The sequence below is a fragment of the Leptidea sinapis genome, chromosome 10 (assembly GCF_905404315.1).
Source record: "Leptidea sinapis chromosome 10, ilLepSina1.1, whole genome shotgun sequence".
Classification (NCBI taxonomy): domain Eukaryota; kingdom Metazoa; phylum Arthropoda; class Insecta; order Lepidoptera; family Pieridae; genus Leptidea; species Leptidea sinapis.
The window spans coordinates 14,671,028-14,696,282 of NC_066274.1; the positions used below are offsets into that span (position 1 = coordinate 14,671,028).

Here is a 25,255-nt window from a genome sequence, read left to right on the forward strand (position 1 = left end):
TTGCAGCGCTTCGTACGAAGGTGAAATTCAAGGCAAGGAATCAGGTTGAAAAGCTCTTCGGAACACCCCCCGTGATAAATGCGGTAGAAGACACATAATGAACGTCACGTCATGCGCTAGTCGTTCACAGAGCACTGGGTCCCCGACAATTCTAGCAGCTCTGAGTTGCACTCAGTCAAATGGTTCGAGCTGATACTGGGGTGGGCCAGACCAGAGATGACAGCAATACTCCATGTGTGGCCGGAAGATTTTTTTCAGAATATATTATCCACTAAATGAATTCAATGTCAAGAAAGTAGTGCTCTGCGAACGGCTGGATCACTTGGCGTTGCGTAGAGACGTCGCTTCATTGTGTGTCTTCTACAGCATTTATCACGGGGAGTGTTCCGAAGAGCTGTTTAACCTGATTTCCTGCCGCCTAATTCCACCTTCGCACGACTCGCCACAAATTAAGATATCATCCCCACCATCTGGATGTGTCCTCCACAGTGCGGTTTTCAAGGAGCTTTCTTCCGTGTACTACAACGCTGTGGAATGAGGTTCCTTGTGCGGTGTTTCCGGGACGATACGACATGACATACCTTCAAAAAAAGCGCGTACACCCTCCTTAAAGGCCGGCAACGCTCTTGTGATTCCTCTGGTGTTGCAAGAGAATGTGGGCGGCGGTGATCACTTAACACCAAGTGACACGTACGCTCGTTTGTCGTCCTATTCCATAAAAAAAAAACGAAATAGACTCTGCAACTATAATAATGTAATTTTATAACTTTAGTTGGCATATTTTACACTCGAATAGGTGCTAATGGATATTTCACAGTGAATCCGTAGTGAAGTTTTATTACAATTCCACACTGGTACCGCGTTGTACTTCACTGTGTTATTGAAACACATTTTCGTTTTATGCACCCGAGATTACGGACCGGAGCTTTCGTGACTAGTTAGATTATTGAACCATCAACATTTTATAGATCTACGTTTCATCTGAACTATGTCCTAGATACTGCTCGTAATACGAGTATACCAGTATATTGTATCTTAAGGATCTGTTCATATGAATTCAATTTATTTTTTCTTCTTCACGGTTTGAGATTGTTTTTTTTCTTCATCTTCTTTCAAAAGTTTATTTGTTAAATCAAAATAAATAAAATACCAGAAGAGAAACAGTCGGACTAGCACTGCGAGGGTTCCATATATTTTTTTTTTGATTTTATAACATCTTAATAATCTTTATATTTATATTTCTTGTGTGCGTGTGTATGTCACTGAACTCCTCCTAGACGGCTGGACCGATTCTAATGAAACTTTCTGTGTGTATTCAGGTGGATTCGAGAATGGTTTAGATTCACAATTGAACTACCTCCTAAACGGCTCGACTGATTTTGATGATTTTTTTTGTTTGTTCCAGTGAATTTTAGATTGGTGTGTGTCTTCAGGTGGATTCGAGAATGGTATAGATTCACAATTGAACTCCCTCCTAAACGGCTGGACTGATTTTGATGATTTATTTGTTTGTTCCAGTGAATTTGAGATTGGTGTGTGTCTTCAGGTGGATTCGAGAATGGTTTAGATTCACAATTGAACTACCTCCTAAACGGCTGGACTGATTTTGATGATTTTTTTGTTTGTTCCAGTGAATTTGAGATTTGTGTGTGTCTTCAGGTAGATTCGAGAATGGTTTAGATTCACGATTGAACTACCTACTAAACGGCTGGACCGATTTTTCAAATTTAAGACGTGTATACGTGGACAACGTCTGCCGGGTCCACTAGTATTATATATTTTTCAGATTTGCCTATACTTGTAGTATGAGATGGTATTACATATAGTTCTAGGTCAAAGGAAAATACCTGATAAATTTTGATAAAATTGAGAGTGTCGAAATATTTGTTTTCTGTGACATAAACGGGCATATCTTTTTTAAGTTAACTCACAAGTTTGATTTTTTCACATATTTAAGACACTGAAGACCTGAGTATATAGTTTTAATTTCAACTTGATACCTCCACATGTTGCCGAGATAAAAATGTCTTGACAGACATACATACAGACAAGGAAAATTGCATTAAACTACTTCAGCATTTGTATTGTTTTTGGAGCACACAAATAGTATTCTTAAAAAATATTCAATGTACAATTTATACATTTTTAATATATTATTATATAACGTGTATATATTAATAATTGTCAATACCGACTAAAGCAGACGGATTTTAAAAATTAAAAACAATCATAACAGATTAAAATATTAAAAGTTATTCTTATTTTAAAAACCACATACATTGAAACATCTGGCGGATTGTTTCAAATTACTATAGTTTTTTGGCAAGCGTCGATCTCGGGCGGAGCGAAGCTTGCAAGTAATGAGATATTAAGATTTAATTTACGAGTAAGACATTTAAGCCTTAAGAAAAGTGACCTATTGTGGTAAAATAAGACAATGATTGTTAGTTACACTTCAGTGATCACGGCTTTTACGACTGCCATGGCAACCAACAATGCTTTTGGTAATTATTCATATCTAAAGAATGTCTTCATAGACTTTCATTACGTTTCTATTGAGGGAATCTTGAATATTAAATTAAAATCGAGCGACTACAACGTAAGCGGGCATATCAAGATTTTTGAACGATACGTCACTCAAACGGTTGGGTCAGTGGAAGAGCGCTCGCACGGAACAGAGTGGAGTCCCGCATCGTTGATAAATAGTGTTTACAAATTTAATTTGTGTCATTAACCCAGAAGTGAGGGTTATCATTTTTAACGTACACATTTTGGTAAGAACAAATTGATCCTTATATCAAAATATATACTTTTATCGCATAGTGTAGTTAAAGTAGATAATCTTTGTCTTTTATACTTCATTATTTGAAAAAATATTTGATAAGTTACGACGATGACGATATATAACCGAGTGCGCGATATTATGGTGCGGTCCAGTGGGGGGCAGACGGGCTTGCGGGCGATAGGATGACTGCAGGTGGGGCAGTAATTAATTTTCAACGCCTGCAGTTACAATTAAAAGTTGCATTTTCAGTGAATATCAACACATCGCAGAATCAAAGTAACCTTCAAAGAAGCAGGCATACATTTGGGAATGTCTTGTTTTTCCCAAGGCCTACTCTACATGGCTTGTTCACGCGTTTCTAAATCGCAATATCATAAGTTTATAGGAGCATATTGCAGTAGTGACCTATAACATTTGCATTACCTTCAATCATAGCGTTTATAATTATATTATTAGTGAGACCATCATAAAAATACTTAGTTCAAATAAAAAAAAATACGTACATTACACAATATATTTGTTCGAACACATAAGTGTTATAAATACCTTATATATCTTGAGAAAGGCTGGACTGATTTTCAAGATTTTGAATTTGTTGGATTTGTCTCATTTGAACTCTCAACATTGAAAAATTTACGAAATAATTAAATATTTCTTCCTCAATCAGTATGACAATTTTCTAGAGGCTAATCTTTTTTTATGGAAAAGGAGGACTAACGAGCATACGGGCCTGATGTTAATGATCACCGCTACCGACATTCTCTTGAAACAAAAGAATCACAGGAGCGTTGCCGGCCTTTATTTATAGATATATTCTTTAGATCCAGAGATCTACTGAACCAATTTTGAATAATCTGTTACCAACAGGAAGCCACATTTTTTGTGTCATATATATCTATAGAAAAGACCTATTTTGTACTATTACAGGCGAAGAGACTGGACCTCATGACACAGGGCATCCTAGTGTGAGGCCAGAATACTTGTAAAATTAAAGTTACTTACTTTAAACCAACGTATACTCTGTAACAGATATTTTGTAAATCTATCTAACTAATATGGTAATGTAATAAATTATTATAATTAATAATAATAGTCTTTATTAATAGGTATAAACCCAATACAACGCATTTAGCTTAAAAATTAAATAAAAATAAAAATCAATAATAAAAATTGCCGATGGCATTAAGCTTATCATAATTAATATTTTGTCGTCTCTATTCATGCAAATTGTCGTACCTGTTTGGTACCTGTTGTATCACGGTTATTTTTTCTTCGATTCCCGGTGCACTGGAAGTGAAAATGGAACAAATCCTCCGCCAAATATATGCTACATACTAACCCGAAAAATTAAAAGACATTTTCGTGGTGGTCGGATTTGTAAAGTACGTCGGAGAAAAAACAGTCGAACACTAAAACTAATAATTTAGATGTCAAAATAACGTTTTCCGGGTCTGCTGGTAATATCTTAATATATATAAATTACGTGACACGTTGTTTGTCCGCGACGGACTCCTAAACTAATGAACGGATTTGAATGGGGATTACTTCATGGAGTGCAATTTAGTCAAACTTGAGAGATAGGATAATTTTTATTTCGATTTACCCACAGTTATTTTTATTTCCAATATTTGTTTTGTATAGACATATTTTCTATGAGAGAATTGATTGACGCACGGTTTGACACGGTTTGTGAAGCAATTTCATTGAAACAACAAGGGCGCATATTTTACGAAATAATTCTTATTGTTAAGAAATATTATTGACAAAATATTCATAAAAAACATGATTTTTATTTATTATGTACAGAACAACGTCTGTCATGTCAGCTAGTAATATTACATTATGTGTGTATACTTAGTTTGAATACCGAAATGAAGTTCTGGAATCTCAAAGTTTCAACGTCAGTTCAAACATTTACTAAACTACGTGGGAGTTTTTGATCAAAGTTAGCATTCAACTGAACAGACCAACAGGTTTACTATTGAATTCAAATCAAAGACACGAACTTACAAATACATTCCATTCATTATTCATTGAATATTAAAACAGACGAGACAAAATTTTATATCATGACAACGAGCAATGGAAAGTATTAAGCGAAAAAAACCGTATTATTATTTTAATGAAGGAAAACGGAAGGTTAAATTATTTAAATGCAAATTAAATTTGCAGTAATTACTAGAATTAAAATGCAATTTCTAAACACTATTATTTTTAGAGATATATTATAGTGAAAATATACCTTATGCTGAGATGGTTTGGACATGTCGAGAGAATGAATGAAGAACGATTGACGAAGAAAGTGTATAAGGCCAGTGTGAATGAAAGTGTTGGAAGGGGAAGACTTAGGCGGACGTTTCAAGATCAAATCAGGGACGTCTTGAAAAAAGGCCAGGTCAAGAGAACCCTAAACCGGAGAGCATGTATGAAAGGAATAATGAAAGTGGACGAAGCGAAACAAGTATGTAAGGATCGTAGCAAGTGGAAAGAAGTGGTCTCTGCCTACCCCTACGGGAAAGAGGCGTGATTTTATGTATGTATGTATGTAAATATACCCTAGTAAATACTGCTTTTATTCATTATACGAATATTTTCATTAAAAACTTGAAAAAAAGAAAATTTGATAATTTAGTAGAATAATAAATAATACTGCTATTTAAATTAAATTGATATTAATGTGACCAATGATTTAGTAATGTTTAATGTAAAATTTTCACGTCATAAATGTGGCAAACACATACTTTATAATATTTACGTAGCATCAATCTGACATGTTTTGTTTACAAATAAAACTTTGACTTTTACGATATTAATTTGTGAAACAATATTAATTATCATTCAAGTATTAAACTCCTTATAGATTTTTTTTTTTTAAAATCGACCAATCAAATCAAATATACTGGTGTATTCTAAATTCAAACAGCAAAAGTGCTTTCTAATCACTTTTTTCAGTGAATAAATAAGATTTTTATAGGAGGAATGAATTAAATTTATATTTAAACTGAAACTAGTTATCTTATTCCCTTATATTATGTTAGTTCAATTTATTATTTATTGTATATTTAACTATTGAGACTATCTTGTTCGTCTTTACTCTTATTTTAATATTTTGCCTAAAGCCTTACGATATTAATTTTTATTCTGTATTAATAAAGTACCTATAATCGTATACATAATTATACTTTTATTCCCTTAATCATCCTATATTCGCTAGGCATGACAGCTCAATATCATTAAATAGTAATCAGCGCTCAGCGAGTCTAAAGAAGTTTTCGCTTAAGAAAGTCATTTATGTTATAGTAACCTTTACCACACAAACGTTTTTATGGTTCCGTAGCCAAATGGCAAAAAAGGAACTCTTATAGATTTGTCATGTCTGTCTGTATATCCGTGTATGTCACAGCCACTTTTTTTCAAAAACTATAAGAACTATACTCTAGAAACTTGCTAAGTAGATGTATTCCATGAACCGCATTATCATTTTTACACAAAAATAGAAAAAAAAACAATAAATTTTGGGGGTTGATACTTAGAACTGAAACTTAAAAAATTTTTTCATCAAACCCATACGTGTGGGGTATCTATGGATAGGTTTTAAAAATGATATATGATATAAAAATGATAGGTTTCTAATATCACTTTTTTCTAATCTGAATAGTTTGCGCGAGAGACAATTCCAAAGTGGTAAAATGAGCGACCCCCCCGTCACTTCTAAAATAAGAAAATGATAAAACTAAAAAAAAATATATGATGTACATTACCATGAAAACTTCCATCAAAGATTGGTTTGAACGAGATCTAGTAGTTTTAAGTAGTAAGTAGTTTTTTTTAATACGTATAAATGATGAGAGCTCATTTGCACTGTATGATTTTAAGCAAAGATTTTTTGCCTGTTGCATTTAGTTAATTTAATATCATTTTCCTTTCTATATAAATTTTATATTATGTTACTTGCTGCTACGGAAACCTTCATGGGCTAGTCCGACTCGCACTTGGCCGCTTTTAAAACAGTACTTTCGAATTTCGTAATACATTTGTTTTGAACATTTTCTGAGATCTTGTTGTAAAGCATACATGTATATTATACTAGTTGACCCGGCAAACGTTGTTTTGCCATATAAATTGTATTGATCTTGTGCTTGCTAGTTGATAAGAGATGGCGCTAGTTGTATTCATTAGTAACAATCACACTTCTTTTATATTTTGTATAATTCACACTATAGTTTTATAAATTATAGCCTATTTGTTATTCTGGTGTGTAAGCTATATTATTGTAAAGTTTCATCAAAATCTATTCAGTAGATTTTGCGTTAAAGAAGTTCAAACATACATCCAGACATACAAACTTTCACATTTATAATATTATGTCTAAGTACAGACGTGGTCTGAACTTCTTAGGATCCAGCGAGATTCCCTGAGGTCCTATAAGCTAACACTTCCTAATGAAGTTGAATGTAAAGTGGACTCTTTAGACCAATCATTATAATTGTTAAAGTTTCGTAATATAAGGGAGTGTTGCTAGAGACACACATACAAAATATCATCAACAAACTATGTCTACTTTTAACACTCGCATGTCATTATCTTATAGATGTAACTTATATTACTTATAAATCTGGCTTTACTCAGGTTTGTCGGTGTCGGTACCGACTAGTTTCGAACCATTTGGAGTACCTTCATCAGGGTGAGTGTGGAGGGTTCGCGATAACGTCCCGTCTCTTACTGCGGACTCGGTATCGACACCGATAAAACGTGAGTAAAGCCGGATTTATAAATAATTTAATAATGACTCACGAAAGTTTTAATAAATAACATAAACTTGTTTTTGGAGCAACCCAGGTTTTACTTCTAATTCTTTTAAATTACTTTCGAAGTAAAAATTTTATTATTACATACTTATGAATGACTAGCTAATGCCCGAGACTTCGTCGGCGCACACACATTTTAAATGAAGATATGGCAAGAATTAAAACTTAGATGAAGCCACAACCTGAGAGTTGAACATAGCATACAAGATTTTATCAACGATATCAACGTTGGAAGAGCACTCGCACGGAACGCGAGAGGTAGCGGGTTCGTGTCCCACATCGTTCATAAAATTATGTTTTCAAATTTTATTTGTGTATATTTACCTATCATTTTATATACTGGGTGGCCGTGAAGTTGACGTCCAAAGCTAAAATTTGAATTTGGCTCATTTTATTGGCCAATGTTCTGGGAAGTTTTTAAAAATAGAAGCCACATTAAAAATAATTCTCCTAAACTACGCAAAATCGTAGAACATAACATAGGGGTGATTCGGATACTCATCACCATGAGGCTTTTAAATTTTAGCTTTGGACGTCAACTTCTCGGCCATCCTGTATATAGATTATAGATAAATAACAGGTGTTTACACAGACATACCAACTGACAAAATCTACCAACCATTCATATACCTAGATAATATAATAATAAGAAGATTGACTTATGATATATATATATATATATATATATATATATATATATATATATATATAAATATATTTATATATTATAAAAATTGAAGAGTTCATAGGGAACATACACAGACACAATACGTCGATATTCATACAAGAAAGACTAAAAGGCATAAAAAGGCATATATTTTCTCAAAATTGATTCCTTTAGAATTCTTTTTGATGTCATTTCTAATATACTAGAAACTACTACCGCTTCGGAAGCAAATGGTGCTCTGAGAGAGAAGAAGCGACGCAAAAAAACTGTCCCAGCATGATTTTTGTAGGCACTTTTTAATGAAATATACAATATCTTATTGTCATGGCTATTGCTACAAAAAAATCATAATCTAGTACCAGGCTGTCGGATCACTTAGATATCAGCTATGGAGTAGTAGGATTTACGACAGAGCCATTATTTTAATACAACTTTAATTTTATTTATAGATAATGTCTGAACATTGGCTTGGAATTTATTATGAAAGTGTATACATTTACCCTTAAAACTATTATGAATCTTATGAAGCCTACTAAACTAAGTTACAAGCAATCCCTTATTTCTAGTGTTATAATAATGAAAACAATATTAAGAGCAATAAAGTGATTAATATGTTTACATACTTGACTCCTTAACCCAGTAGTTAATAGATTTTGGTGATGCCTCGACGTAGCACTCCAGGGTTACGTCAGTTCCAAGCGGAGCTCCCACTAACTGATTAGGGACTTGTATCACCGGGTGAACTGCGGAACAAATATCGTCTTCTATATTGTATTTTAAATAAAATTTAAACAAAATTGCTACAATTTTTTTCACAACGCACAACGGCATTTTTAAAATATTTTATTGCGACGCAAACTGATCTGTCACAGACGATGGCAAATCTTATAATGGGAGTGTTACGAAGAGCTGTTTAACCTGATTCCTGCCGCCGAATTCCACCTTCGCACGACACGCCACAAGTAAGGATATCATCCCAACCATCTGGATGTGTGGCGGTCCTCCACAGTGCGGTTTTCAAGGAGCTTTCTTCCACGCACTACAAAGCTTTGGAATAGCTTCCTTGTACGGTGTTTCCGGGACGATATGACATGGGTACCTTCATAAAAAGCGCGTACTCCTTCCTTACAGGCCGGCAACTCTCCTGTGGTTCCTCTGGTGTTGCAAAAGATTGTGATCACTTAACACCAGGTGACCATACGGGTCACCTGGTGCTCGTTTGTCCTACTTTTCCATAAAAAATAAATGGCGGCCGATTGGCTTGTATTAGTGTAAGTGTGTGCGTTGGGTTAAATATTTATACGTTTACCGGCTTGTTTTGGTGCTTCACTGTTATGTAAGGTGACACGGAGTGCTTCTTTTTTTACTCGTCCGTGTACAGCCATTGTAAAATACTCTATTGATTGAAAAGAGTGGCCGTTGAGTTTCTTGCACGTTCTTCTCACGAGCTCTACGTTTTCCGAACATAATGGATAGATTCAGAAATTTAAAAGAAATATTTATATGATGACTCGAAAGCTATTTATTATATGTGATTAAGGAGTTGTTCCAAGATTGTCTTTGTACGTTTACTAGATATAGCATCAGATTACGCTAAAATCTTAGGATTATTATAAATGATTAAATGCTTAGATAATTTGTTCGACTAGATAGTGCCTTTTGCTGCTAAGCAACCGATGAAAACATCTTCTTGGTCGGTTTCTTCATTTCTGAAGGTCGTGTCCGTATTTCAAGATTTTCGTAACGTTGGTCACTAAAGCTTTCCATTCCTTTCGGCCTTCCTTATTGCAATGAAAACAGGCCAGGTTTCTTACTTAAGTGTGCGCGAGCTACATCTTATACTCCCGATTTTATATCATTTTGTGTTAGTGTGTGTGTTCTGCTTAATATAGAGGCTACATGTCGACCTCAAATATTTTGACGTTTTCACAGCTTTCACAGTCTATTTAGACGTATAACTGATGTAAGGTTATTTGTTTGAAGATTGTCCTATTCGCGCCAAAACGCCATATTTTTTAAATAATTGCAAATGTCGCCTTCATTTATTGCTATATTAAAAAAAACACAAACTAGGTGTATTTTAGTGGAATTTATATTCTATAAATCCTTTATATTTTAAACTGATCTTTCTCGTGTCCAACTAACTAAACTACAACGTCGGAGTGGTCATGCTATGATTTAAATGTGTGCAAATAGAATTTTATGTAAAAATACAGACAAACATAAATTCTCTTTTATGAATGAAGATTCTAAAAATATGCCGTGTTGTACTATTAAAGTCGATTTTTGTCAATTTTATTTATTTCAGATTCATATTTCTGCTTAAAGAAGACTCGGTATAAAAGACATGCAATTTATTTTAATGGCCGACTTGATCTTAAGGATTATCTCCAAGAAACTGTACACTTATATTTACTTACAGTGAACCTTTACTACTATTCTCTTGCTCACAGAAGGGGGGACACCATTGCTTGCGATGCAAAGATATGCGCCCATGTCCGAACGGGAAATCTTATTCAACGTCAGCACCTCATCTTCATGTGTGTGAACTAAAAAAATATTGCATATCAAGAGAAATACAACAATCACGTAGGTTTTAAAATAATGATATTTAATAACACGTTATTTAACTCAATTTCGCAGTATAATAATATTTTCATTGGATGTATTTTATACCTATACATACATTTTATTTATAATTTTATTATTAAAAAATAATATTATACTAATAATAATATGACTTAATAATTAATAACGCTATTTATATAAAAAGGTGCCCATGAAGCTGGCAACGTGTACTTTGTATAGCCAAACTTATCCTTTGACAGAGTATCAGATCTTGGATCACCTGTTAAATCGGTTAGACGCCTGGATAGCTCTTTTATGAGTTTTTGTGCCGCTGAACCCCAAGGACCCATCGTCTCCACCAAAAGGGAACAAATATGTATCCATCACCGAGTGATGCATATTTCCTCCGCTTTAGGTTTTCGGCAGTTTCCGCCGCTGCACCTCCCGCTCTAGATGAATGTTCAATATGAGAGGGGGCTAGCGTGTCCACACAAGTCGCATCCCACACCAATGGCTTTCCACGACTCCAAGAAATCAACGTCATTCCATCAGGCCTCTTACCATCATCACGTGAAATTCCATTCGGCTCTAGGATAGCCGGCACGTTGACGATAGTAAAGGCCCGACGCAAGACGTCGTTTAAGGCGGCATGGCGTGAGAGACGGCCCGCACTGCGGCGGCAAGATAAGGCTGTCTACATTGCCTCCGCAACGGCACATACGGGGAACTGTTCTAGGGATACCCAGGCGTAAACCAACTGCGATTGAGAAGCTGGAATTATCGAGAAGTGTCCCTATGTTACTCGAAGGAGTGGCGTTGGTTATTAAAACTTTCGTGAGTCATTTTTAAATTATTTATTAATACAGCTTTACTCAATCATTCTGGAGAGCCCTGGCGTCTACGCAATTCCATGCGAGTGCGGCAATGTAGCTAAAATTGGTGAAACGGGACTCAACATATAAACCAGACTCACCGAGCACATCCGCAGTGTACGTAAGTTAGATAGCAATACATCGGCAGAGGCAGAGCATGCTCTAAACTCCGACACATCACATTATATTAGGTTCGATAGGTTGAAAGTATCGGCTCGTAATAAAACTTTGTATCTCACAAGCTGTTGGAAGCCATAGAAATTGACCGTCGACCTAATTTTAATTGAGACAAGGATTGGGCTCTGCCACCAACTTGGAAACCAGTGTTACAAAACGCGTCTCGCATTAAGACCCATAGTGCCGATGATCACGTAGTGGACATTGTGAGTACATTCTTTATCTTTATTAAAATATGAAAACAACCATTATACAGCTTCTTAATCTATACAATTAACTAAACACAATATAACTAATTATTATTCAAAGTTAACTTTCATTATTATAGGTAACTTAGTGAATGTCATTAAACTGATTAACCCTATCGTTTCGTACTAGTAAAAACTGTATCACGAAAGGATAGTATTCATCGTCCTTAGATCAGCGGTAGGTGCGTGTACTTGAAATTAGCAAACTAATACAAACTAGGTATTTGATTGTGTTCAAAATCGATCAAGTATTATATTATATTTACGTTATGACTGTTATGTGTGTATGGTGAATGTGTCGGGATGTGTGTATGTGTGAAGGGTGATGTGTGTACTGTATTTATGTACCCGAGGGGAAGAAATGCCTTTGTGCCTACTGGTCAAATAAGATTTTTCATTCTGTGCACCCTTGGATACCAATAGTGATGCAGGGTCAGTGATACCGTGCTCGTCATCACCGGCGCATCCCGCGCTCCCCGCCCTGTCCAGCCGCGCACTATGAGCCAAAGTCCGCAGTAAGAGGTGGGACGTTATCGCGAACCCACCACACTCACCCTGATGAAGGAGCTCCAAATGGTCCGAAATTAGTCGGTACCGAAACCGACTAAAGCGCTAGTAAAGCCGTATTAATAAATAATGACGTAGGTATTATTATTTACTACCCGGTAACATTATCTCTGGATATTATATCCTGACACCGATGACGTCACAACGTCGCTTTGTTTCGGTGTGCAAATCAAGCATCACTAAATAATATCCTAATATTGTTATTAATAAATAAACAAGGATTTATTGTGTTGTGATGCTGATATTATAATGATGAAACAACAATCAAAACATCTAGGTTAAGTACAAAGAGAATTTATTTTTTGACAGACCATAAACAACAAAAGTCAAAACGTAACAATAAAAACTCCAAAACATAGCAGTGATAGCACGTAAATATTACAACATATATGTAACGGAAATGAAACTGCAAACCCTACTGACGCAACAGAACGAGCGCGGGGGGCCGAAAGGGGAACGGGAGGGGGGCATTACGTTCCAGTGAAGTCCAGAGATAATGTGGCCATATAGTACAATTAGACATCGTTTTTGATTCACAAATAAATCTTGAAAACAAAATTTAATGAACGATGAGCGACTCGAACCCACGACCTATCGCGTTCCGTGCGAGTACTCTTCCAACTGAGCCTACCGTTCGAGTGACGTATCATCATAAAATCTTGTATGCTTTGTTCAACTCTCAGGTTGTGGCTTCATCTACAGGATCTACTTTACAGTTACCGATCAACCCCAGTATTTATAGAAATATAGATTAGGAAATTGACTTGAGATGTCGGTCTTGCAAATCTAAACAATTTGTTATGGAAGCCACAACCTAAGAGTTGAACAAAGCATACAAGATTTTATGATGAAACCTCACTCAAACGGGTAGTTCAGTTGGAAGCACTCGCACGGAATGCGAGAGGTCGTGGGTTCGAGTACCGCATCGTTCCTAAAATTTTGTTTTCAAATTTTATTTGTGTATTAATCCTAGAAGTGAGGGTCATCACGTCTTTAAAAACATAACAAATCATTTTGATTACCTTTAGATTTAGTACCATTTGGATGTCTCAGGACTATTTCAGAGCCGTCTTCTCGCCTCCACAAGACACGTGGTGCAGGTTGACCTCGAGCTCGACATGATAATTTTGCCATGTCTCCTTCAGGTATCATGACGTCACCGGAAGTCTCTTCACTTACGAAGTCGGGAGGAACTACCACATCAAGATAGCCCATCTAAAAATGAAAATCCTTTTAGAATTAATATAAATCGATAATTTTCTTGATTTATTGATTGTTTTGATTGGATTATCATTGTTCAAAATTAGAATTTCGAATTTTTATTTTAATTGAATTTCGTAATTCTACAATTTTTTTTCTCTTACCTCTGTCACTCTATTTTAACTTGTATTATTTTGTATGTTTTTTTTGTTATTAATAAAGTTTTTATTGATTAATTAAATTTTTCAAAAGTCATTCATCATCGACAGCATGAACAGAATGAGTGGCAACTCCTTTGCACAGGATGCCGGCTAGATATGCAATAATGTGTAAGCATTACTGTGTTTCGGTCTGAAAAGCGCCGTAGCTAGTGAAATTACTGGGCAAATGAGACTTGACATCTTATGTCTCAAGGCGACGAGCGCAGTTGTAGTGCCGCTCAGAACACATTTCGTCAAGTGGCATCATGCCGTGGCGACATCGCCGAAGCTTGCAGTTGCACAGTCGGCTTGGGAATTTATGCCGTTATCAGAACAGAGTACAAATTACAACACAGAGCAATAATTTTGGAGTAATAAAGTGATTTTGAATTGATTTCATTGAATGTCCTATGATTAAAATTACTATTACTCTAAACAATTTGTTATTTTTTAAGTGATAACCCTGAGTGAGTATATGTCACGGTTATCATTTTAAAAATAACAAATTGTTTGGATTTAAAAAAGAGCGACATCTCAAGTCAATTTAATATTATGCAAATACTGGGGTTTAGCAGGTTATCAACTGTAAAGTCGATCCTGTAGAGGAAGCCACAACCTGAGAATTGAACAATTCATATACGAGATATATCAACGATACGCCACTCGAACGGTTGGCTCAGTGAAAGAGAATTCGCACAGAACGTGAGAATTCGCGGGTTTGAGTCCCGCATCGTTTATAAATTTTGTTAACGTAACGTTGTTGTCGTAAACAAAGCTTTCGAGCACCGTCCAATAAATTGATCGCTTCGGATATTTTTTGAAACACATTTCGTCAAGTGGCGTCATGCCGTGGCGACGTCGCCGAAGCTTGCAGCTGCACTGTCGGCGCTGGGAATTTATGCCGTTATCAGAACAGAGTAAAAATTACACCACAGAGAAATAATTTAGGAGTAATAAAGTGATTTTGAATTGATTTGATTGAATGTCCTATCAATAAAATAACAAACTGTTTAGATGTGAAAGAGCGACATTTCAAGTCGATTTCCTAATATACAAATGTTGGAGTTGAGCAGGTTATCAACTGTAAAGTAGATCCTGTAGATGAATCCACAACCTGAGAATTGAACAATTCATATACGAGATTTATTTATTTATTATTTACGTATTACTTTAGACGCAAAACACCAATGGCGTCCACATATAGCTGGTTTGGCGAATAGACTTGGTTCTGCAGCATTTGCTGTAAGGAAAATTCGCCAGCTCACAAACGAAGACACGGCACGTGTCGTATATTTTAGTTATTTCCATACTGTTATGTCTTACGGTATATTACTGTGGGGACACGTTAGTGATATTCAAACGATTTTTGTGCTGCAGAAAAGAGCTGTTCGAGCAATCTACAATCTGTCCAGAAGACATTCGTTGAGAGATAAATTTAAGGAGATCAACATATTAACAGTACCATGTCAATACATATTTGAAAACCTAATATTTGTGCATAAAAATATAGATCGTTTTAAAAAAAACAGTGACATTCATAACTGCAACACTAGAAATAAACATAATCTTGCTCTGATTCACACAAGGCTAACGAAAATAGACAAATCATTCAGAGGACAATGTGTCCGTTTTTATAATAAAATCCCTGAAGAAATTTGCAAACTACAATTAAAAAAGTTTAAAATATTTGTTAAACAGAAACTTTTGAAAAAAGGTTATTATACAATTAAAGATTATATAACAGATAAAAGTGCATGGGATTAAAGCAATGTAAATAATATTATAATAATTTAGCAGTAGGACTGTATTATTCTATTATTTGTATATTTTCTTGACTTCAAAAAGTGATTCGGTTATCCTATTTTGAGAAATAAACTATTTGAATTTGAATTTGAAATTTATCAACGATACGTCACTCGAACGGTTGGAAGAGCATTCGCACAGAACGATAGATGTCGCGGGTTCGAGTTCCGCATCGGTTATAAATTTTGTCAACTTAACGTTGTTGTCGTAAACAAAGCCATCGAACACAATCCGATAAATAGATCGCTTCGGATATTTTTTGAAACACATTTTGTCAAGTGGCGTCATGCCGTGGCGACGTCGCCGAAGCTTGCAGCTGCACTGTCGGCGCTGGGAATTTATGCCGTTATCAGAACAGAGTATAAATTACAATACAGAGCAATAATTTAGGAGTACTATACACGAATCATTACCCGCTGCGATCGCTTACTCGCTAGACGGGAGTTAAATTCAGTTTATCTCCATTACGGTTACTATTATCGTCGTTTTAATTTCAATCATTCGGCCATTGCTAATATACAGGGTGGTTTTTTGAGAAAGGCGGTGATGGCCAAGTTGGAAACTACGAGTCTTAGAGAAAAGTCGTGAAAGGAGTCATGCCCCCGATTTATAAGAAAACAATAACTGCATATTTCTTTTTAATAATCTTGAACTTTTGACGGAAATCGACCCGAATGATTTAAAAAAATATCCTGTATTATTGTATCACTGCACCAATGGACTCTGTCGCTGATAAGGATCAATCTTTGCAATGAAATGTATTACTAAAATTGAAAGGAAATACCAAATTTGTTTGTTTTATTATTTTTACACTGAAGAAAACTCACCTCCTATTCAAACTCATGTCATTAAGGTCGTGTAAACTTATGCATTGGAGTGAAAGGAAACCATTTTGAGCAACTTGTTAGTTAGGTAAAAGTGAGATATGAATAAAAAGATGTAAATTTTTTCAATTTCCTTTCATTTTTAGTATAACATAATATCTTTACAAAAATTGATCTTTATCAACAACAGAGTCAATTGGTTCAATAATACAGGATGTAACCTTTTTTTGAAAAATCATTCGGGTGGATTTCCCTCAAAGTTCAGGAAATTTTAAAATACTAAATATGCAGCTATTGGTTTCTTATCAATCTAGAGCATCATTCCTGACACGACTTTTCTCTAAGTCTCATAGTTTCCGACTTAGCCATCACCCTTCTTAAAAAAACACCCTGTGTATATCTTCATTCTTTTGTTAACTGTTTAATGCATTTTGTTTATGCAAATATACTATAGAAATATAAAATTATTTACTTGCATATAAATAAATATAAATATTTTTACACAACTTATCTTGCCCCAAACTAGACATAGCCTGTACTATGGGTAAAAAAGACAACGACATATTTAATACAGTATACTCACTTAAACATACATAAATACAAATAAACATTCATGACTCGGAAACAAACATTCATATTCATCATATAATTGTTTGCAACTACCGGGATTTGAACCCGGGACCAGCAGGCAGTATTTCGCTCAGTAGGCCACCACTGGGCTATAGGGTCGTCGTATTGTAATATCGTAACACATAGATTTACAAATTTAAATTAAAACTCTGTAACTTTTATCTATTTAAAATAATAGACAGTTATTATCTTTATTATATCTATACATAATTTTAATTAACGAATATATTTATAAGAATAAGCACAAATAATATTTTGAAAATTTTCAATGGTAAAATGTTTCAATGGTAAAATTTAATTTGTGTGATTTGGATGATAATGTGAAAATAGGTAATCAATCACCAATCTTTTATTGCAACAAATATAAAATATTTTTTTTTGTTCTTAACTTTACTTTTACCTAGCTATTTTAATTTATAATGTAGTTCTTACACGTTATATTTAAATGAGTGCGTTTTGATATATCTTTATAAATAAAAATTTAGGATTTATACGAAAGCAGATATAATATTCAATATTTTGTTTTTTCAGTGATAACCGTTACTCATTTATATACATAGAACACAGAAAGATAGTTGATATATTCGTATAAGAGTTATTTTTCTGTAAGGAGCTAGACAGAGTGACATGTGGGGTGGAGCACTGCAAGCTAGTAATATTTGGTACTATAAACTAATACAAGCCTTATGGACTTTAAGCGTAAGTATCAATTTACCGTAATTCTGTATTTTATTTTGGCACTAGCTGTTGGCTAGGCCAATTAGTCCGAATTTCATATGCTTAGATTAAGGATTGGTCTCCTCTGCGCTCCAACTATATACCGCAGGCGTAGTCGCAAAGTGCGGCAACCGATACTACGCCCAAGTGGGCGTAATGGAGCCAGTCTGGAACAGTGTGTGAAGTTAAAGTGCCACATTTTCTGTTAAACTTTGTTAATAATTGAAACTAAAATGCCGGTCTGTGTAGTAAAACATAAAAAAAATACTACAAGAAATAAGAAATACTGGGATCTCATATCATCAGTAAGTATTTTGTATTTTATTAATTTCAATGTAAAATAACACGAAGCTTATGTTACAAAATTTGAAAGATGCCATTGAGTGTCAAGATGCCACGCACACAAGCATCTAATAGATGCCCTAATAAAAAAGCTATTGCTATCGTCCTTGGATAGTGCGGTATCTAGTTGGAGCGCAGCGGAGACCAATCCTTAATCCATGTTCATATGTGTATTATGAGATATAATGTTTATATGTGTGAATTTGGGTGCGCTGGTTTTCATGTCATTCATAATGTGACACTACTTCTACTATCTTTCTGTGTTCTGTGTTTATATGTAATAAATACTTTTTCAGGGCTTAGAATTTTAAAGGATCATTCTGAAAACGTGATCCTGCAAAGGTCACGAAACATCGGGTTAAATTAATAAAAACAAAAATGTTACTTTTACGCAATAACCTAATGTAAAAATACTGTGAAAATTAAATGCGGTTTAACCATTAATAAGTATTTTATATAATTAAATTCATATATTGTATAGATTAACATGTTTGTACACCGAGAAGTATAAATAATGTCTAAAATATATATATCTAAGACCTACAAGACTAGTTGGCCATGACAACAGTAATAAAATATTCTCGAGCGGAATTAATAAGATTCTTGGCATAAAAAAGGTTAAGATGGATGAAAAGTATTACCAGGAAATTAAAAGTCGCTGGAAGAATTATAGCACTTACAAATTCATATTGTGGGCTTGGACTATGAACGAAATGACCGTTGTATTCCTTCCAGTCGATACGTCACATAATGGCCTTTACGTCCACGTAGTTATACATACTGTGGCCGCTATTATTGTGGGCATACCTTTAGTTTATTCTGAGATATGTCTTGCACAGTACACAAACTACAACGTGATAAAAATTTGGGATTTCTTTCCAATCTTTCGGAGTGTCGGATACGCAACAATATATTTAGTGATATTAAAGACAATATACATGATAGTGCTAACGGTATGGTATCTGAATTATACATTCTATGCAGCATTTGATCCGCCGACGTGGTCTAGCTGTGAAGATTTTACGCACGAAAAATGTATGGTGAAGAGAATAAATATATCGATATTCCAACACTGCTTGGAAGCCCAGGCATTGTTCGATGATGATTGTGGAATGAAAACAGCAAGTAGCTGTTTCTTCGACAGAGAAATCGGTGATCATAATACAGTGAAAAGCAACTGTTTTCGTATTTGGAAGTTCGTTATAGCCAGTTGCTTGATTGGTGCGATACTTTTTCTATTTACAATCAGAATTGAGAAATTTCTCAAGCTAACAACGAAATTTTTAGTAATTTTCGTGTGTTTGGTGTTGTTTATATTATTTTGCGTTTCAATGTCATCTAATGGCAGTTGGTACTCGACTAGGATATCTATGAATTGGGGCCAGTTTACCTACAAACATTGTTTCTATATATTTACAAGAGGTGTGCTCTCTTGCGGAACAGGATGTGGTATTATTGGATTTTTGTCTCGAGATGTTCCATTCCGAAGTCCGGCTACAATGACGTCAATCACAGTGACACTGTTTTCTGTATTTGTTTCAACAATTCTTGCACTTGTATTATTTAGCGGAATCAAAACAATGTCTTATCGCCACGGTGAGGAAGAAAATGTCTTGGAAATGGGACAGAGTCCGTTTTTCGAAGTGTTTGCTTCTGTGTCTGAAATAATGAGTTACTACGACAGAACTTCAATATGGGGATTTCTTTGGTATATCACAGTATTTATATGTCTGGTAGTAAATTTGTGGATTTTACTTCTGTTTTTGTATGATACTGTGATAACTTATATTCAAGCTGCTGAAAAACGCCGCAATTGGAGTATAGCTATATTGTTATTGATTTGTTGTATCGTTTCGTGTCCGTTCTACTGTTCGGATATCACAGAATCTCTTTTAGATGCGACTGAGATTATTCAAATCACGAACAGTTTGTTTTTCTCTGTTTCACTTTATTGGATATATGGATATCATAAACACAGTGTCGATATTATATTTATGATTGGTGTAAAGGCAAGTTATTTCTGGAAATTAGCTTGGATTGCAAATCCTTTAATGCTTCTTTTACTTTTGTACATTAAAGTTTCAAATTTGAATTTGAAATATTTTGATAACTCTTATGTTATATCGTTAATATCAATGCGTGTTGATCTTCTATTGTGTTATATTTGGTTAGGAATTTATGTTACAATTCTACTTCTTGGTACCATTTTAGAATTAAGAAAGTATCGGACTAAAATATCTTTACATATGATTTTCTGTCCATGTGACGATTGGGGTCCGTCCGATCACACATTATTCAGAAGTCGTAAAATGTTTGTTCCGGAAATTATGACACGAGAGTTTCTATATCGACAAGTGAGAATTAAAGGATATGGACGAAAGAAGAAGATTATAAAAAAAGAAAGCGATGAAAAAAATTCAATCGATTCTTCAATAGATAAAGTGGAATGGAGTGCACTTACTTCTAATTAAAGATGTTTTTACATTATGTGACTTTATTTTACAGTGTAAGCGATCCGTTTGTACTTTATTGAGTTACAGAACAATCTAAATTGATGCAATGTTACTAAATGTTTATCTAAATGAAATGGCTATTTAATTCCTTTAAGTAAAAGACTCGCAATATGTGACTTTCTTTTACAATCGTATGCGATTCGTTTGCAATTGAGTTACGAAACAATCTTAATTTATAATACAATATTATGTTATTGAATTAGATTTATCTACAGGATGTGTATCTAAATGATATTTAATTCCTTTAAGGCAAAGACTTGCTGAAGTGTACCGCGCGTTATACACCTAAATATCTTGATTATATCTAAGATTGGAAGACCTTACTTCTGCAAGCTTGTATCCCAGTATTAGTGGTTTTACATTTTTAGGTGTTACATTTTTATATATAGGGTTAAGAGGAACAGTGCTAAGTTATTAAAGGCATGCAAGGTATTTATTTACTCTAAATTGATTCTTTTAGAATTCTTTTTGACACCATTACTAATATAAAAAATACTACCACCGCTTCGGAAACAAATGGTGCTCTGAGAGAGTAGAAGGGTCGCAAGAAACTCTCCCAGCATTCATTTTTTGCGCTCTTTTTAATAAAATATACAATATTATACTGTCATTGCTATTGCTATAAAATAATCATAATCTAGTCCCAGGCTATCCGATCACTTAGCTATTCAGCTGTTGAGTAGTAGGATTTACCTACGACAGAGCCATTTTTTTATAAAACATTTTTTTTATAGATAATCCCTGAACAGTGGCTGGGACTTTATTATAAAAGTGTATACATTTACCCTTAAAGCTATTATGTATCAAGAAGCCGACTAGAACTAGTTATAAGCAATCCCTTATTTCTTGTATTACAAAAATGAAACTTATATTTAGAGCAAAATTGACGATTTTTGTGAACGTATATTAAATTTTTATACATGTACTGACAATGAACAGTCATAATATTTATTTCTTTAAATTTTTCTTTGAGAGACTGTCTATAACCAAGCTGATATATGTATAGCACGACCCTCTTTTGCAGAGCAAACGAAAAGATTGTAATCGTGTGCTTTAGTCTACGATTACCCTTGTAATGTTCATCGTTTGCTCACGAGTGAAACAACTAATCTTTCCTATATAGCACTACACCCGGATACGTCCACACGCAACCATAAGCCGATTAGAACTGGCCTTCCGCTGTACTGTGCATTCCTTATATAACACTCAACGTCACACGGTTATTGTCACTGTCGATGTCGTGACAGTGACAATGATAGTTAACACATACTCTGTTAAGACTACATGTCAGTACACTACAACGCTGCTTGTGTGTTTTTACTCATAATACATTGGAATACATATACGAGCAGATGATTCCGCTTTAGGTGAGGTCGGTCATCAGCGCGTTACGTCACTAATTCCCATTTTTATGGAAGAGGAGGACAATCGAGCATACGGGTCACCTAATGGTGAGTGATCACTGCAGACCAAACTCTCTTGTAACACCATGTGATTCCTCCGGTGAGAGCTTCCCATCCTCTCATTTCATGAGCGTACTTACCCGTTAATTTCAAGGTTCATATCCTCGTCTAGTAGAAGTAGATAAATTACTGAATAATCTAACATTGATGTAGAATCTAATAATTACTGGATTGTCATGCTCAATCGAACCTAACAATGTTATATTACTTTTTTTATGGAATATGAGGACAAACGAGCGTACGGATCACCTGTTGTTAAGTGATCACCGCCGCCCACAATCTCTTGGAAACACAGGAGCGTTGCCGGCCTTTAAGGAAGGTGTACGCGCTTTTTTTGAAGGTACCCATGTCGTATCGTCTCGGAAACACCGCACAAGGAAGTTCATTCCACAGCTTTGTGGAAGAAAGCTCCTTCAAAACCGCACTGTGGAAGACGGCCACAAATCCAGATGGTGGGGATGATACCCTAACTTGTGGCGTGTCGTGCGAAGGTGGAATTCGGCGGCAGGAAGCAGGTTAAACAGCTCTTCGGAGTGTACATGTAAGTGTTCCTGGTGAATCTAAGCTTTAGCTCACAAACCTGACTTTTCATAGGGTCGGTATTAATCTGACACATATATTGACCCCGGTCGTCTTCCTGGACGTTCCTGATGTGTAGATTCCACGCGTACTGCCCGTTGTGGGACACTGCTACTCTGTGGTTGTTTGTGATCACATGCACGTGAATTGCCTGTATTGCTTTCGTATCTGCCTTCACCCATCCAACCTGCGAAAAAATCATGAATGATACACACTCACAAAACAGGAAAAGTCCGGTCAAAGACATTCACCTATTATATGGTTTTTAAACTTTCATCATTGCGGAACTTTAACATTGTAATTATTATGACAGGTACTTTATAACACCGCGAATCTCCTCTCGTTCTAAGATTACTTTTTATGTATCACCTTATAAAACCAATTATGCAGGAAATACATTTGTGAGGCGCTCTCGTAGTTTTTAGAATATACATCTTACTGAAATTGATATATTTTCATTAAATATACATTATATAAGAAAATAGTGGGTGATATTATACTCAATGTAAAAAATTGTTAATTCTAAATAATGAAATCATTGTTGTTGTGACCTTAACTATAACTTATAACTCTTATAACTGTTAAAATTTTTTGTTTTGTATGTTGTAATTTTGTAGTTTCAGTTTTGGTTTAAAATATCTTTGTTGTTTTTTGTTTTGCATTATTGTCCATTGTAGACATAATTAGTATTTAATTTATGGAACTGTTTTGTCTTCAAGTTTATTTATATTTGTAAACTTAGTATTGTAAAAGATAATAAACATATTTTATTGATTTGATGCCGATATTTCGATTCCCGCCGTGACCACGATTCATAGAATTAGATCGAAATATCAGCATTAAATCACTTAAATATATATCGTGAGTTCCAGTCATAATAATTACAATAGACATATTAGATATAGACAGACAAAACATAGACTTATAAGACATAAACATATTTTTATTTCACATAACACAAAAACAAACAGTAGAACAAAACCAATAAAATTTGAAAAAAAAAATCCCTTATAAGAATTAAACATATTAGAAATAATTGTTATAAGTACTTTCAATGTAATTTTAGTGAGACTGTAAACCTCTAATTTGTTACAAAAAAAAAACTTTATTAATTTAGGTCAAAAAATAACACGTCATTTAGTTGAAGAATGTTACAGGTGGTAAATTATACCATTTAACACCACTTAATTGGAAAAGGTTAAGCTTTGATAAAAAAAAAGTGTCGTGAAACTTATTGCCATTGCTTTGAATTAATATTTACAGCCCAAGCTGACATTAACAAGACAACAGAAAATGGCGCGTTCTTGTAACTGGACTTTTTTTTACAACACACTAGGCAACTGAATCGTATAAATCGGAATAAATTTTTGATAAATGTTGATGTGAAAATATTCAAATTAAAAAAATATTAAATATAAACAAACAATAAAAAGAATGTTAAGACTTCAATATGTCTGGGACTTACAGACTCATTGCTCGTTTAAAATTTATCTGATTTTATTCTATGCATGAAACTTTAAAATTTGAATCAAAACCTTAAATTGAATTATAAATTTAAACTATTCTTGAAAAACTCAAATATTCTGAGTGGCACTACAATTGCGCTCGTATCTTGAGACATAAGATGTTAAGTCTCATTTGCCCAGTAATTTCACTAGCTATGGCGTCCTTCAGACCGAAACACAGTAATATTTACACATTACTGCTTCACAGAAGAAATAGTCGCCGTTGTGGTACCCGTAATCTAGACGGCTTCCTGTGCAAAGGAGCCACTGGTATGTACTGCTACTCTTGCGCCCATTCTTCTCAGGGATGAGGCATAAATTTTCGAATGCGTTATAGTTTTTGACTTTCAATAAGTTTATTTATATCTTATTTAAACAATTTGTTATATTTTTAAAGTGATAACCCTCACTTCTAGGATTAATACACAAATAAAATTTTGAAAAACAAAATTTTATGAACGATGCGGGATTCAAACCCACGACCTCCGGCGTTCCGTGCCGGTGCTCTAAACCACTGAGCTAACCGTTCGATGGCCGCCTCGTTATAAAATTCTGTTTGCTTTGTTCAACTCTCAGGTTGTGGCTTCATCTACAGGATCTACTTTACAGTTGATAACCTGCTAAACCCCAATATTTGCATATTAGAAAAATTGACTTTAGATGTCGCTCTTGTAAATCTAAACAATATGTTATGTTTTTAAAGTGATAACCCTCACTTCTAGGATTAATACACAAATAAAATTTGAAAAACAAAATCGCATCCTTCATAAAATTTTTGTTTTTCAAA

At 34.6% G+C, this 25,255-nt stretch overlaps 1 protein-coding gene across 1 annotated transcript in view; it reads right to left on the minus strand.

Annotated features, from left to right (window-relative positions):
* LOC126966650 (lachesin-like) overlaps positions 1 to 25,255 on the minus strand; it is a 52,427-nt gene that overhangs the window by 15,476 nt on the left and 11,696 nt on the right. The window contains exons 4-7 of the mRNA XM_050810811.1: positions 22,965 to 23,150; positions 13,715 to 13,907; positions 10,681 to 10,809; positions 8,884 to 9,003 (exon numbers count right to left, since the gene is read on the minus strand). Of these exons, the coding sequence (XP_050666768.1) occupies positions 8,884 to 9,003; positions 10,681 to 10,809; positions 13,715 to 13,907; positions 22,965 to 23,150 (628 nt within the window). The remainder of the gene's footprint in view (positions 1 to 8,883; positions 9,004 to 10,680; positions 10,810 to 13,714; positions 13,908 to 22,964; positions 23,151 to 25,255) is intronic.